The 12,621-nt window shown below is 64.3% G+C and overlaps 2 protein-coding genes across 4 annotated transcripts in view; one reads left to right on the top strand and one right to left on the bottom strand.

Moving 5' to 3' along the window:
• Window positions 1–6,233, bottom strand: part of GPSM1 (G protein signaling modulator 1) — a 30,582-nt gene extending 24,349 nt beyond the window's left edge. The window contains exons 1-2 of one of the 3 annotated variants that reach the window (XM_036856071.1): window positions 6,133–6,187; window positions 4,027–4,246 (exon numbers count right to left, since the gene is read on the bottom strand). Coding sequence is in view for 1 of the 3 variants with exons in the window: in XM_036856069.1 (XP_036711964.1) it covers window positions 6,133–6,197 (65 nt within the window). In the remaining 2 variants the exon portion in view is untranslated. Of the gene's footprint in view, window positions 1–4,026; window positions 4,247–5,360; window positions 5,439–6,132 lie in introns of those variants that run through there. The other 2 variants (XM_036856070.1, XM_036856069.1) reach the window with 2 other exon arrangements.
• A 147-nt stretch (window positions 6,234–6,380) lies between these two features.
• CCDC187 (coiled-coil domain containing 187) overlaps window positions 6,381–12,621 on the top strand; it is a 54,089-nt gene continuing 47,848 nt past the window's right edge. The window contains exons 1-4 of the mRNA XM_036854200.1: window positions 6,381–6,562; window positions 7,267–7,390; window positions 7,621–7,678; window positions 9,367–9,487. Coding sequence (XP_036710095.1) covers window positions 6,381–6,562; window positions 7,267–7,390; window positions 7,621–7,678; window positions 9,367–9,487 — 485 coding nt within the window. The remainder of the gene's footprint in view (window positions 6,563–7,266; window positions 7,391–7,620; window positions 7,679–9,366; window positions 9,488–12,621) is intronic.

Below are 12,621 nucleotides of genomic sequence, written 5' to 3'. Positions count from 1 at the left end.
ACCTGCAACTGCATGGTGACCTCCAGCTCGGACCCATCCCCCGCCGCACCTCTTCCTCTGCAGGTTGCGCATCTTCTGCACGTACAGCCACAGCTCCAGGCCCACGGGCAGCAGCAGCGGGCGGGGGCGGGGGGCGCCATACACCACTTTGCACACGGCCTTCTCAGCCAAGCTCAGGGCCACAGGCGGGCCCTCCGTGGCGGCAGCCGGCATGGCGGGGCTCCGGGCCTCTCTCCTGGCCAGCCAGCCCTCGCCTCACCTCGGCGGCTGGTCCTGGGGGTGCGCCGGCCTCAGGGCCCCCTGCATCCCCCACCCCAGAGCAGTGGGCTGAGGCTCTGGCAGGTGGCCCGGGGCCTCCCAGGGCCTGCGGTGGATCTCAGGGGATCAAGGGCGGCTCAGAGCCGGGGATCAGCACCGTCAGCGGGGCGGGCCGGCGGGCGCCCAGAGGGAACCTGTCCACGCGCCCCCCTCGGGGGCAGGCGCACGGCAGGGGAGCAGCGGCTGCGCCCCCGTCCCGCTCACCCGGACTCTCACCCCACTCTGGCCCTGGGGCCGGCTCGGGGCCAGAACCCCGTCACGCAGCGCAAAGGGGCACCAGGCACCTAGCTGGCTCCAGGTCAATGTCTGTGAGCGAAGGAGAGGAGGAGGGACACGGCGAGTGCGGCCCCCACCTGGAGAGCTGGGATTCGGCAGGGTCTGCGCTTGGCTCCGCCCCGTCCTCCTGGAGGCCTGTCCCCCAACACCCAGCCTGGCTCACAGCAGCACGTGGTGCCCAGCGCCTGGCACGCAGCAGGGTCAACAGGTGGGCACAGAGTCCAGTCACCCTGTGAGTCCCCCGACCCTCTGGGGCACTGCTGGGGTTACCAGCACCTGACCGTCGAGGAGCTCCAGGCCCCAGGTCTAACCCGGGTGTGGGGCTAGAGGGGCCTGGGGCCAGCCGTCTTGGGAGGAATAGACACCCCCCCCAGTTCCCTTCCTGAAACCACCAGCCCCCTGGCCACCTTCTCAGCCCGGCTCCCAGCTCCTCCAGCCACCACGGCTGATGAGGCGGGAGTGACCATCTCTGGGCAAAGGGAGAAGCCTCTGGAGTAGCGGGGATTGGTGCCAACGTCCAGCTAGGGAGAGGGGGCCACAGCGCTCGGTCAGGGCAGAGCAGTGGTGAGAAGCCCAGGCCCCTCCCCCCACCCCCAGCAGCCCACCCCAAGGTGCTGCTGCATCCCAGGAGCCCCTAGGTTCCCACGGGGCTCACAGAGGCTCTCTCTGCCCCACTCGTAGGCGGCCCCTCCTGCCAGGCCACTTGCCCGTCTCAGCAATGGGCCTTGGGTGGGAGAGGGCTCAGCTAGGCTGAGCAGCTGGGAACCCTGGGACAGGAAGGGAGGTGCAGCTCTGGGGTCAGAGGGGACTACAGACGCAGGGTGGGCCCAGCTCCCCAAGACCATCCTGGGGTCTGAGCAGAGGCGGGAACCCGAGGATGAGTAGGAGGGTGTGGAGGTCCAGGGCAAAGGCTGCCCAGGATACAGGACCCGGGGGTCAGCCTCAGCCCAGGAGGCCCAGCAGGTGCTGCCACTCTGCGGGGTCTGGGAGGGCCGAGACCTGGAAGGGACTGGATGGGTGGGTGTAGAGGTGGGAGAATGAGGTCCCAGGCTGCCCACCCACCCACACCCACCAGGCCCTGGTCCCCAGGGTGTCCAGGCCAGGGCGTTCTCCTCCCTGCCCGGAGGCCTCTGTCCACCCTCCGGGGAAGCTCAGCTGAGCGGGGCAGGGCAGGGCCTGGACCACCTCCTCCTTGCGCAGCTCCTGTCAACAAGCTGAACCCTCAAACTCTGCACTGTCACATCAACCCCATGCCCCTCCTCCACCCCCCGGGGCGGACCCCCAACACCTGCACTGCAGGCCATCCTCTCCTCTCCTCCGTGAGACCTGCCTCCGCTGGCCAGGCTCACTTCCTTGTTCAGTGAAGAAGATTCTGGAGCCTGTCTCTCCACACTGCCTCTGCAGGCCTGTGGGTATCTGTGGGTGCTCGTGCCCGCTGGGGATGCACTGGGGCTGCAGCAACCCTAGGTCACCCGCTTCAGTATCGGTCTGCCGAGCTGGCCTTCCTGCCCACTGCCCACGCCCCCATGCTGCAGGACTGCAGGGGCCGCCAACAGGCCTGTCCACCCAAGGGCCTGACAAGAGCCCTATTGTCAGGGCACGAGATGGGGCTCCCTGGGGCTCTGGGCCGGACTGGCCAGGGCTCTCAGGGCCCGGGGCTGTGGTCTTAGCTCCCCCTGCACCAGCTTCACCACTCAAACTCTGGGAGGGGGCAGCCTTCCACCTGGGATTTGCCACCTGGACTAAATAGATGCTTAAAATTTTTTTTTAAATTTAATTAATTTATCTTTTTTGGCTGCGTTTGGTCTTCGTTGCTGCACATGGGCTTTCTCTAGTTGCGGCGAGCGGGGGCTACTCTTCGTTGCGGTGAGCGTGCTTCTCATTGCGGTGGCTCCTCTTGTTGCAGAGCGTGGGCTCTAGGCGCGTGGGCTTCAGTAGTTGTGGCGTGCAGGCTTCAGTAGTTGTGGCTCACGGGCTCGAGAGCGCAGGCTCAGTAGTTGTGGTGCACGGGCTTAGTTGCTCCGCGGCACGTGGGATCTTCCTGGACCAGAGCTCGAACCCGTGTCTCCTGCATTGGCAGGCGGATTCTCAACCACTGTGCCACCAGGGAAGTCCGATGCTTAACTGTTAATCTACAGTCCTCCACCTCCTGGGGAGAGACCCGGCCCACCACTTCAGCGGCCTCAGGGGTCAGCCTGCCCGCCCCAGCCAGGCCCCGTCCACCTGTGAGATCTGCTATCCAACACCACGACGGCCCAGCACATCTCTCCTTGAAAGTGGCTGACCAGGGTCAGCCTTCCCAGCAGCCAGACCGCAGTGGCCAGGAGACAGGGTAGTGTCTGCCAAGCTCCCGCCACCTGCCCACTGGCTTACCAGTTAATGAAGTGATTATTGACTGCCCAGTGGCCGGCCTTACTGCTCTGGTCACCACGTCAGCCCCATACCCCTCCCACCTGTCTGCGGCACCTGAGACAGCACCCCGGGAGTAGCCATCAGCCTGGCCCCTACTGCCCTGCTCTCTGCCCCCACGGGCTGTCCATCAGCACTCCTGCCCCACCTGCCTGTCTCCCCAGATGGCACGCCGTCCTCTGGTGCCCACCAGACCGCCGAGGCTGGTCTCCAAGCCTGGCCCCCGGCGCCCACCACCGAGGCTCACCGGCCAGGGGCTGCGCCCCCATCGGCCCCTCTCTCTGCTAAATGCCAGCGTCCCTGTCCAGGGCTGTCACCCACACTGGGCCTCTGGGCGGACGCTCCAGGGCCCCTGCTCACCCCCTGTCCTGCCGTCGCCAGAGTGAAGCCACACCGGCTCCCCTTCAGTCTGGGCGGGGGATCTAGGAGCATCGTGGGACAGGCAGCCTGGGAGAGGCAGGAATCACTGGAGAGGAGGGGCACGACCATCGCCCAGCTCTAGAAAGCGCCGACGGGCACGCTTCTAGGGAGCCGCGGGGTAGGGCCGACCGCCATGGCCACGTGGCGTGGGATCCCCGTCCGGGCGCCTGCTGACGGGGCACGCCTCTAACGAGCCACCCCACGGCGGGGTGCTCGCCGCCCCAGCTCTGCCCTCCCAGCCCCCAGCAGGAGCACTCAGCCGCTGGCCTGAAGGGAGCCAGGAGGCCAGGAGAGGACGGCCTGTGGCTTCCCCACATTCGGGGGCTTCTCGGCCACCTGCCCATCCCCCGCCCCGGGCCCCTCGGCACCCCCTCCCAAACCCCTGCTCTGGGGAAGCAGGCGCAGCGGACCGGGGCTCTTGAGTGTTAACCGTCCCCCACCCCAGGAGACCCCGCCCACTCCTGCCTCCCTGACCCGGTGGCCTCCCCAGGGCCGCATCTGGGGACACGGTGGGCTCATGAGCACACTCACGCTCAGGCCCTTCTCCGTGTGCGTTCTAAGCCCAGTTCCGCCCAGAGCCCGCTTTGTAAGAACTGAACTCACCTCGCCAGGCAGCGGTGTGGGTGTGCGGAAGGGGAGTCACCAGGCGGGGCCACGGCAGAGGGGACCGGGCCTGGCCCCCCACACAACAGGGGTTCTCGCAGAACAGCCACCCCTGGGGTGCTCAGGCCGAGGGGATCCTGTCTGCGGGGCGTCCACGTGCCGGGCTGCCTGCACCCCTCCGCTGCCGCGCCCCAGGTGGTCTTCCCCGGACACGCAGGCTCTGAGGGGGCAGATGACCTTCTGAGGGCGTCTCGGCAGCCTCTGAAAGCCAGCTCCGACCAGGACCGGGCCTGCGCGCACCCAGCCGCGGCTACACGCTCGGCTCCAAACCCTCACGGGCCTCTTCACGGCCCTGAAGGCAGGCTTGTGGCCGCGCCCCCCAAATCTCTGCCGGGCTTGCCCCTTCGAGCTCCACTCAGGGCTCAGCTTGCAAGGAATCCAGGCCAGGCTCAGGGCCCCTCCCAGCGTTCGCTCTGAGCTCTGCCCCTGCCCAGGGACGGCTCCCCCAGGCCAGGGTCCTGTCTGGTGTGTCCCCGCTGGGCCCTGGTGCCAGCCCACACCCCCGGCTGCCAGGTCAAGCCTGTGGGGAGACTAGCACGATGTGGACCCCAGGCTTGGCTGTGCAGGGTCTCCCAGGGCTACAGCGCCCCTGGACCTCCTCCGCCATCGCTCCCCGACACACACACACACACACACACACACACACACACACACACCTGGTGGCTGCCAGATCAACACGTGTCATTCTTCCAAAATACCACCCCCTCCATGGGAGAGACGACCCTGGGGCAAAGGCAGCCCCGCGCAGCTCTCCATTCCCAAGGCGGGGCCGTGGAGAGGGTCCTCTAGGACAGGCCTCCAGCGTCAGCTGCCAACAAACCCACTCACACGCCCCTCCCCCTGCGTGGGGCCCAGGAGCCAGGCCGGGGGCTCAGCGCTCCATCCCGAGACCACACAATGGGGGCTGTGTCTCTGGCCAGCAGCACAGACCAGACCAAGGTGGGAGGGGCCCCAGAGCCTCATTCTGCACATCGGGGGAGGGGGGGCACCCAGCAGACGTTTGCGGCTGCTGGGTTGCTGGCCGGGCTGGAGAATCCTCGCAGGCCAGGCTAGGCCCCTTGAAGGCTCAGCAGCCCCCAGGTCTTAAGGATGGCTGGGGGGAGCCAGGATGATGTCCCCCCAAGTCGGTGGCCTGTCCCCACCGTGGGGAGCCGGCCCGCCTCCAGGAGCTGCAGTCAGTCAGCGTTCCCGGCCCAGCACTCATGCCTGCGCCGCTCTGCCGGGCACCTGCACACCAGTGCCCGTGCCCGCCTGGGCCAGGCCCAGGGCATCACCTTGTGGCACACCCTCGACAAGCCTGGAGTCACCAACCAGGCACGCGGCCCTGGCCAGGGCCACCCTGTCATCCCTGATGCGCGTGGGGCGCAGAGCTCAGACCGCTGGCATCACCCATGAACCTGCCGGAGGCAGGTGCCTCTTCAGGCAGGCGCCCACCCACCCACCTAGCTGGCTGGCTCTGCAGCCCCACGCCAGCCACAATCTGCTGGACCACAGGCACCTGGTGGGCTGGTGGGCTGGTGGGGGCAGGGCCCCACGTGTGACACATCCTGGTCTCTTCAGCCATACCATGTGCCCCTGCCCACCCAGTACTCAGGCCATGGCAGTGGGGAGGTGGTGCCAGGCTTGGGAGGGAAGCTCCTGGAGCTCCCACCACATGCCTGCTGTGCCACAGGGCCCAGCTGCCAGGAGAGCAGGGCTGTAGAAACTGCCAGTCTCCCAAACCCTGGACACTGTTTGCGAGGGGGCGATCCGGGAGGCGGCAGCCCATCCCAGCGGCCCACGCTGCCCACCCGCTAGTGCCCTGGTTCTCGAGGGCGTGGGCCGTAGGAGGCCCAGCGCCCACAGCCTCCGACCCCCTCCCCCGGCACCCTCCTCCCCACCCCGCGCCCCCAACCGCCGCCGGCCCCGCTGGGAGGGGCGTCCCCGCCACGTTGCGCGCTCGCCGCCGCCTTTGTTCCAGGCCGGCCAATCCCGCCTCCAGCGGCCCCAGCTGGCCGGTCCCCGCGCGGCCCCGCGCGTCCCCACCGCCTGCCCTGCCCTGCCCACCTGGAGTAGAGGCGCCGGGCAGGGCCGAGCAGCTCGTCAGCGGCGGGCGGGGCCGGACCCGCCATGGGGCCGGGGGCGCCGAGGGCCGGGGGCCGCGCACCCCACGCTCGCGCCGCCTCGCACCGCCCCGCGCCGGTCCGCGGTCCGCTCTCCGCCGTCCACCGCCCGCCAGTCGTCCGTCAGTCCGCGCGGGCGGGAGGCGCCGAGGAAGTGATGTGCGCGGCGCCGCCCCTCCCGCCGTGGCCGTGATGTCACCGCCGCCCGAGGGGGAGGGGGCGCGGGCCGAGCCGCCGGTCCCTCCCCCCGTCCGCGCGGTGGGGGGAGGGGAGAAAGCCGGGGTCGGGGGAGCGGCCCGCGGCGGGGAAGGGGGGGAGCCTTTGAGCGTTCGGCTGGCGAAGGGCTCAGGAGGGTGCGCCCCCAGCCCCCCAGGGTGAGTGCAGGGGCGGGGCCTGGCGCGGCATCGCTTCTGGGGGCTTCTGGGGCTTGCGAGGCCGTTTGCGTGGCGGTGCAGCCCTGCTGGCCTCGCCACCCCCGTTTCTTCCCCCCGTTGGAGGCCTGGCCTCCCGCCTCTGTTTGGCAAGTGACCTCCCCCACCCCTTGGTGGTCCTCTGCCTCTCCTCCAGTCCGGTCCCAGCGTGCCTCAGCCCCTCTCCAAACTGGCAGTGGGGTGCAGGCCCCGGGGATGCCCCTCTAGCTGCTTTAGCGAGTCTGTCCCCTGTGAGAATTTGCCCGCGTGGGAGGATGGAGAAGCATTTACCTAGGCGTGTGTGTGGCCTGGCCCCAGAAGCCACGATCCTGAGAGCACGCCCCCCTCCCCCTCCCCGTTTCTCACTTGTGAGACCCTGGGTTGCAGGGTCCCGCCTACCAACCTTGGCCTTCTCAGCTGTCTGTGAAATGGGGATGGCTGAAAACTTGGAAGGATGCAGGTAGAGCAGCCGGGCCATGCCCACCCACCCGAGTTGAGTATCCCAATGCCAGGCCACCTCCTCCCCTGCGAATTCCCGGGAGCCCTGGTGGCCCTGACCGGTGACGTGGCCTCATCTCCACCCCCTCGGCTCTGACTGCTCTAGGGTCTCACTGGTTCTGTCCTGCTGCCCTTCTCAACCTCAACCCCCCTCCCCCCCTACCATGCAGCCAGAAGACTCCAAATCCTGGAAAAGTTGCTGTGACCGAATGGGACAGGGACAAGTCTGGGGGGCAGGAAATGGGCTACTTTCCCCGGGAGCACCCTGGCGCCTATCTGGAGAGCTGCCCTAAGGTCAGGAAAATGCCATGGCCACCCCAGCCAGACCCTCGGCAGAGCGCAGCCCCCAGGACGCTGGCTTCAGGCAGAGGCAAAGGCCGTGAAAATAAACACGAGGTAAAAAAGGACTGTTGGTCCCGAGCTGGTTTGTTTTTCCTGCGGAAGAGGCAGCGGGGATGGGACCATCTGTGCCCAGAGCGCAGTGGCGGCGGCTTGGCCAGGTCACCCTCCCCCGATGACCACAGGAGCTGGGCAAGGCCTTGCTCTCGGCCTTGGCCGCGGCCGCCGTCTGGCCCCTGCAGGGTGGGTGGTGCAGCGGGTAGGGGCACCACCCTCGTTTACGGCAGCCCCAGGCCTGCGTCCTTGGGGAACCCCTGAGCTGGCCTCAGTGTCAGGGCAGGGGCTGCTGTGGGCCCCGCCCGTTCCAGGCCTAAGCTCAGTGTCCCCAGGAGGCCGCTGCTGTGAGCCCCCTGCGGGTCCCCTGGGTCTGCGGCCGGGTGCCTCATACCAGGAAGGCCACCCTCATAGTGATGTGACGTGAACGGTGGAGTGAGGGAGCGATTCCTGGCCCCAGAGTGGTCCTGCAGGGAAGGCATCTTCTTTCTTCCTTCCTGCGAGCGGGGATACTGGGGAGCTCAGGTCCCTGGGCTGGAAGGGTCTCAACTTTGTATCAGAGCTTCCCGGGGGAGCTAGAACCCTCTTGGGGGTGCTGGGCAGTGAGCTGGCCAAGGGCTCCGGCTCTGAGTTAGGCCATCCCTACCCCCACCCCTCTGTGTGCCTGGTACAAGTTGCTCTCCCTGTCTGAGCCTCGGTTCTGCCACCTGTAAATAGGGTTCAGCAGCCCCATCCTGCTGGGGTTGGGAAGGATCGTGGAGTCTGGACCGTGATGGTCACTGTGCCCGGCACACAGTGAGAGCTCAGGGAATGCCAGCTGCCCGTGCCAGGGCTTCTGGCCCCACTGGACCCCTGCAGGCGGTCCTCGCCGCACGGCACAGAGGTGTGTCTTCTCCCATCCAGAGACCCGATTGTCTGCCGTCGAGAGGACCCACAAAGGAGGGTGGAATGTGGGCAGGCACCAGGCCCAGCATGCATTGCCCACGTGGCCACCCAGTTTTGAGACCAGGTGTGGCTCGGCTCCACGGAGAGCAGGGGGCTGCCAGGTGACAGGTCTTGGGGAGCAGGAGCTCCTGGGGGCACCAACCCTCCATCACCACCTGCCCCTGCTGGCGCTGGACCCGTCTCGCCCCGCCATTCACTCGGCTGCTCACGCCTCCCCGCAGCCTACCAGGTGCAGAGACCTGCTGCCCGCACACACCTGGGCTCCGTGCGTTCTGTCGTGTAAATTCCCCCGTGACGCTCGGTGCACCAGCCCAGGCAGAGTATTTCCTCAGGAGGCTGTGAACACAGCCCCCGCCTCCTCTTACCCACACCTCCCGGGGCCCCCTCCCCACACAAGGCTGCTCCTGCAGGGCTCAGTGGGGCTGGGATCACCACCAGGTGCCACTGGCCGAGGTGCCTGACCTGGACCTGAGGAAAGAGGTGGACAGAGAGGGGAGAGACCCAAACACACAGGTGCATGCACACACACACACACATACGTGCTTAAGTAGAAAGAGCACTCATTTTTACCACCATTTCTAAAAATCTCATTACCCGGAGAAAGAGCTCATTCTTCTGCACAGTTTCAGGGTATGTGCCCCCATTGCCCCAAGGCCCCTAAGACATCACCCACAGCCCCTTGGGGCCTCAAAGTCCCTGGAGAGTGGGGGCTGCAGGATGGACAGCAGGTGTTGCAGGAAGCCCGGAAGGAAACGGTCTGTCCACCCACGGGGTCCTGAGCACCTCGCTGGGAGACGACACACATCCAGGAAATGGCTAGAGGTGTGCGTGAGGCTGTACGCCACCGTGTCTTCGAACGACACCTGGCCATGCGGCATTCCTGGGGCTCTGGCTGGCAGCTGTTAGCTTTATCACCCAGTTTATGCCCCCAGGGCCTGTGGGGAGGAAGCAGGTGCTCATGAAGCAGACCCGCGCTCACTTGTCCATGGCGGGGCTCGTCCTTGGCCTGTATGATGGAAACCCCTGCCCCTGCCCGTCTGTGCCCCCAGGCCTGTGAGTGCTGGAGAGAGACAGAGACAGAGACAGAGAGAGGGAGAGACAGAGACAGAGAGAGGGAGAGACAGAGACAGAGAGAGAGAGAGAGACAGAGACAGAGAGAGGGAGAGAGACAGAGACAGAGAGAGGGAGAGACAGACAGAGACAGAGAGAGGGAGAGACAGACAGAGACAGAGAGAGGGAGAGACAGAGACAGAGAGAGGGAGAGAGACAGAGACAGAGAGAGGGAGAGACAGACAGAGACAGAGAGAGGGAGAGACAGACAGAGACAGAGAGAGGGAGAGACAGACAGAGACAGAGAGAGGGAGAGACAGAGACAGAGAGAGGGAGAGAGACAGAGACAGAGAGAGGGAGAGAGACAGAGACAGAGAGAGGGAAAGAGACAGAGACAGAGAGAGGGAGAGAGACAGAGACAGAGAGAGGGAGAGAGACAGAGACAGAGAGAGGGAGAGACAGAGACAGAGACAGAGAGAGGGAGAGACAGACAGAGACAGAGAGAGGGAGAGACAGAGACAGAGAGAGGGAGAGACAGAGAGAGAGGGAGAGACAGAGACAGAGAGAGGGAGAGACAGACAGAGACAGAGAGAGGGAGAGAGACAGAGACAGAGAGAGGGAAAGAGACAGAGACAGAGAGAGGGAGAGAGACAGAGACAGAGAGAGGGAGAGAGACAGAGACAGAGAGAGGGAGAGACAGAGACAGAGACAGAGAGAGGGAGAGACAGACAGAGACAGAGAGAGGGAGAGACAGAGACAGAGAGAGGGAGAGACAGAGACAGAGAGAGGGAGAGACAGAGACAGAGAGAGGGAGAGACAGACAGAAACAGAGAGAGGGAGAGAGACAGAGACAGAGAGAGGGAGAGACAGACAGAGACAGAGAGAGGGAGAGACAGAGACAGAGAGAGGGAGAGACAGACAGAGACAGAGAGAGGGAGAGACAGAGACAGAGACAGAGAGAGGGAGAGACAGACAGAGACAGAGAGAGGGAGAGATAGACAGAGACAGAGAGAGGGAGAGAGACAGAGGGAGAGAGACAGAGACAGAGAGAGGGAGAGACAGAGACAGAGAGAGGGAGAGACAGAGACAGAGGGAGAGACAGAGACAGAGAGAGGGAGAGACAGAGACAGAGAGAGGGAGAGACAGACAGAGACAGAGAGAGGGAGAGACAGACAGAGACAGAGAGAGGGAGAAACAGACAGAGACAGAGAAGGAGAGAGACAGAGGAGAGTGTATTTGGGCTCCAGGTTCCTGGGATGGCTCCAAGCCCCCCAGGCCTTGGGTGTGGGGTGGGAGAGGGAACCTTTTAACAACAGCCTAAACCAAACAGAATTAGGAAGGCGAATCTGCTGATCCAAATAAATGCTAGGAAGCCCCCCAGACGAACAGAAAATGCAGTGGGTTTCTCCCTTTTGGGGGTTCTCTGCCCACTGGCATCTGCCCATTCCAGGAGTGTGATGATGGATCGTGGACCCAGACCCTCTGGGGAGAGAAGCCAGGCCATGCTGTGGTGAAGAGCCAGATGCCTGGGCTCACATTTCAACCCAGGCAAGTTCTGTCTCTCTGATACTTACCTCCCAGGCTCGCTGGGAGGCTGGACCCATTGGAACTGTGACAGAAGGCACAGTAAGTGCTGGTTAAATGCTGCCTGATGGGGCGAGGGCCTCCGTATTAGTCTCCTAAGGCTGCTGTAACAAATGACCACAACTGGGTGGCTTAAAAATGACAGAAATTCGTTCTCTCTCAGCTCCGGAAGCCAGAAGAATCTAGGTGCTGGTGGGGTCCTGCTCTGTCTGGAGGGTCCAGCAGGAGTCCTTCCTGACTCTTCCAACTTCTGGGGCTCCAGGTGTCCCGTGGCTTGTGGCCAAATCACTCCAATCTCTGCCTCTATCTTCATGAGGTCTCCCCTCTTGTCCCTGTGTCTCTCCTCTCGGTCTATGTTTTCTCTCCTCCTGAAAGGACTTGCCTTGGATTTAGGACCCACCCTAACTGGGGATGATCTCATCTCAAGAGCCTTAATTTAATTTCGTTTGCAATCACCCTTTTTTCCCAAATGAGGTCACATTTACCATTGTAGGTGGATGTCTCTTTTGGGACCGCCATTCACCGCACTACACCCAGTTCTCAGTATGCACTGACAAGGTTGCTACGTAACTTGGATCATGTAGCGCAGGTAGTTTTGTAGTCTTCTGCTCCCAATGAACATTTAAAAAAATTTTTTTTGGCCGCAGCTGCACAGCATGCAGGATCTTAGTTCCCCTGACCGGGGATCAAAGCCGTGCCCCCTGCAGTGGAAGTGCAGAGTCTTAACCACTGGACCTCTAGGCAAGTCCCTCCCCATTAACATTATATTACCTGGACATCACAGACACAACTGGGGGTGGAGGCTGTGTGACATTCACCTTATAGACATGTCACTGCTATGTACCAGGTCCTTACTGGTGGGCAAAAGGCTGGGCAGAGCACCTGTGTGCTGCAGGTGGGCAAGGACCAGCTGGGATCGCGGAAGCTCCTGGCATGGGGCTGACACACAGATGCTCACTGACTGATGACAAATCCTCTCTGCATTTAGACCCCGCCCCCCGCTCATCTAGAGCGTAGGGCAAGTGTGGGGCTTGGGACACAGCAGGGCTACTCACAAACTGGGGCCCCAGCCCTTCTCCGGGCCTCTCTGTTCTCTCTCAAATGGGAGCCCGGTGAATGAGGTGTTGCCTGCGAAGCCCTTGGCGTGGCCCTGGATCACAGCAGACATGAGACTCGTGTGTGGGACCGATGGGCCGGGAGTTTGCCTGCCCCTCTGGGACAGGTGCTCCATTTGACAGCAAGGCCAGAGGGAGCCCAGGTGCCTCTGGGGCCACCAGGCTGGGGGACAGGAGCAGGCCTGCTGGCTGGGAACCTGGAAGAACAGCTGGAACTTGAGGAAGGTCCCTGAGCCCTGGGCCCTGCAGCACCCCTCCCCTCACTCTCCTTGCCCCTGACCTTGGCCCCTGAGCACTGGATGCTCATCACCTGTGCGCCACCTGCCACACCGGGGATGTGGCCACAGAGCCTGGAGCACACCTGGTCCCCGGGACACCCACTCGCCCCTGCGGGAGCCCCCCACACCTGCCTGAACACCCTGTCCCCCGCCAGGTGTG

Source organism: Balaenoptera musculus, chromosome 6, assembly GCF_009873245.2.
Source record: "Balaenoptera musculus isolate JJ_BM4_2016_0621 chromosome 6, mBalMus1.pri.v3, whole genome shotgun sequence".
In the NCBI taxonomy this organism is placed as follows: domain Eukaryota; kingdom Metazoa; phylum Chordata; class Mammalia; order Artiodactyla; family Balaenopteridae; genus Balaenoptera; species Balaenoptera musculus.
Note: the sequence above shows the minus strand (reverse complement) of the source record. Positions and strands in the feature narration are given on the sequence as shown.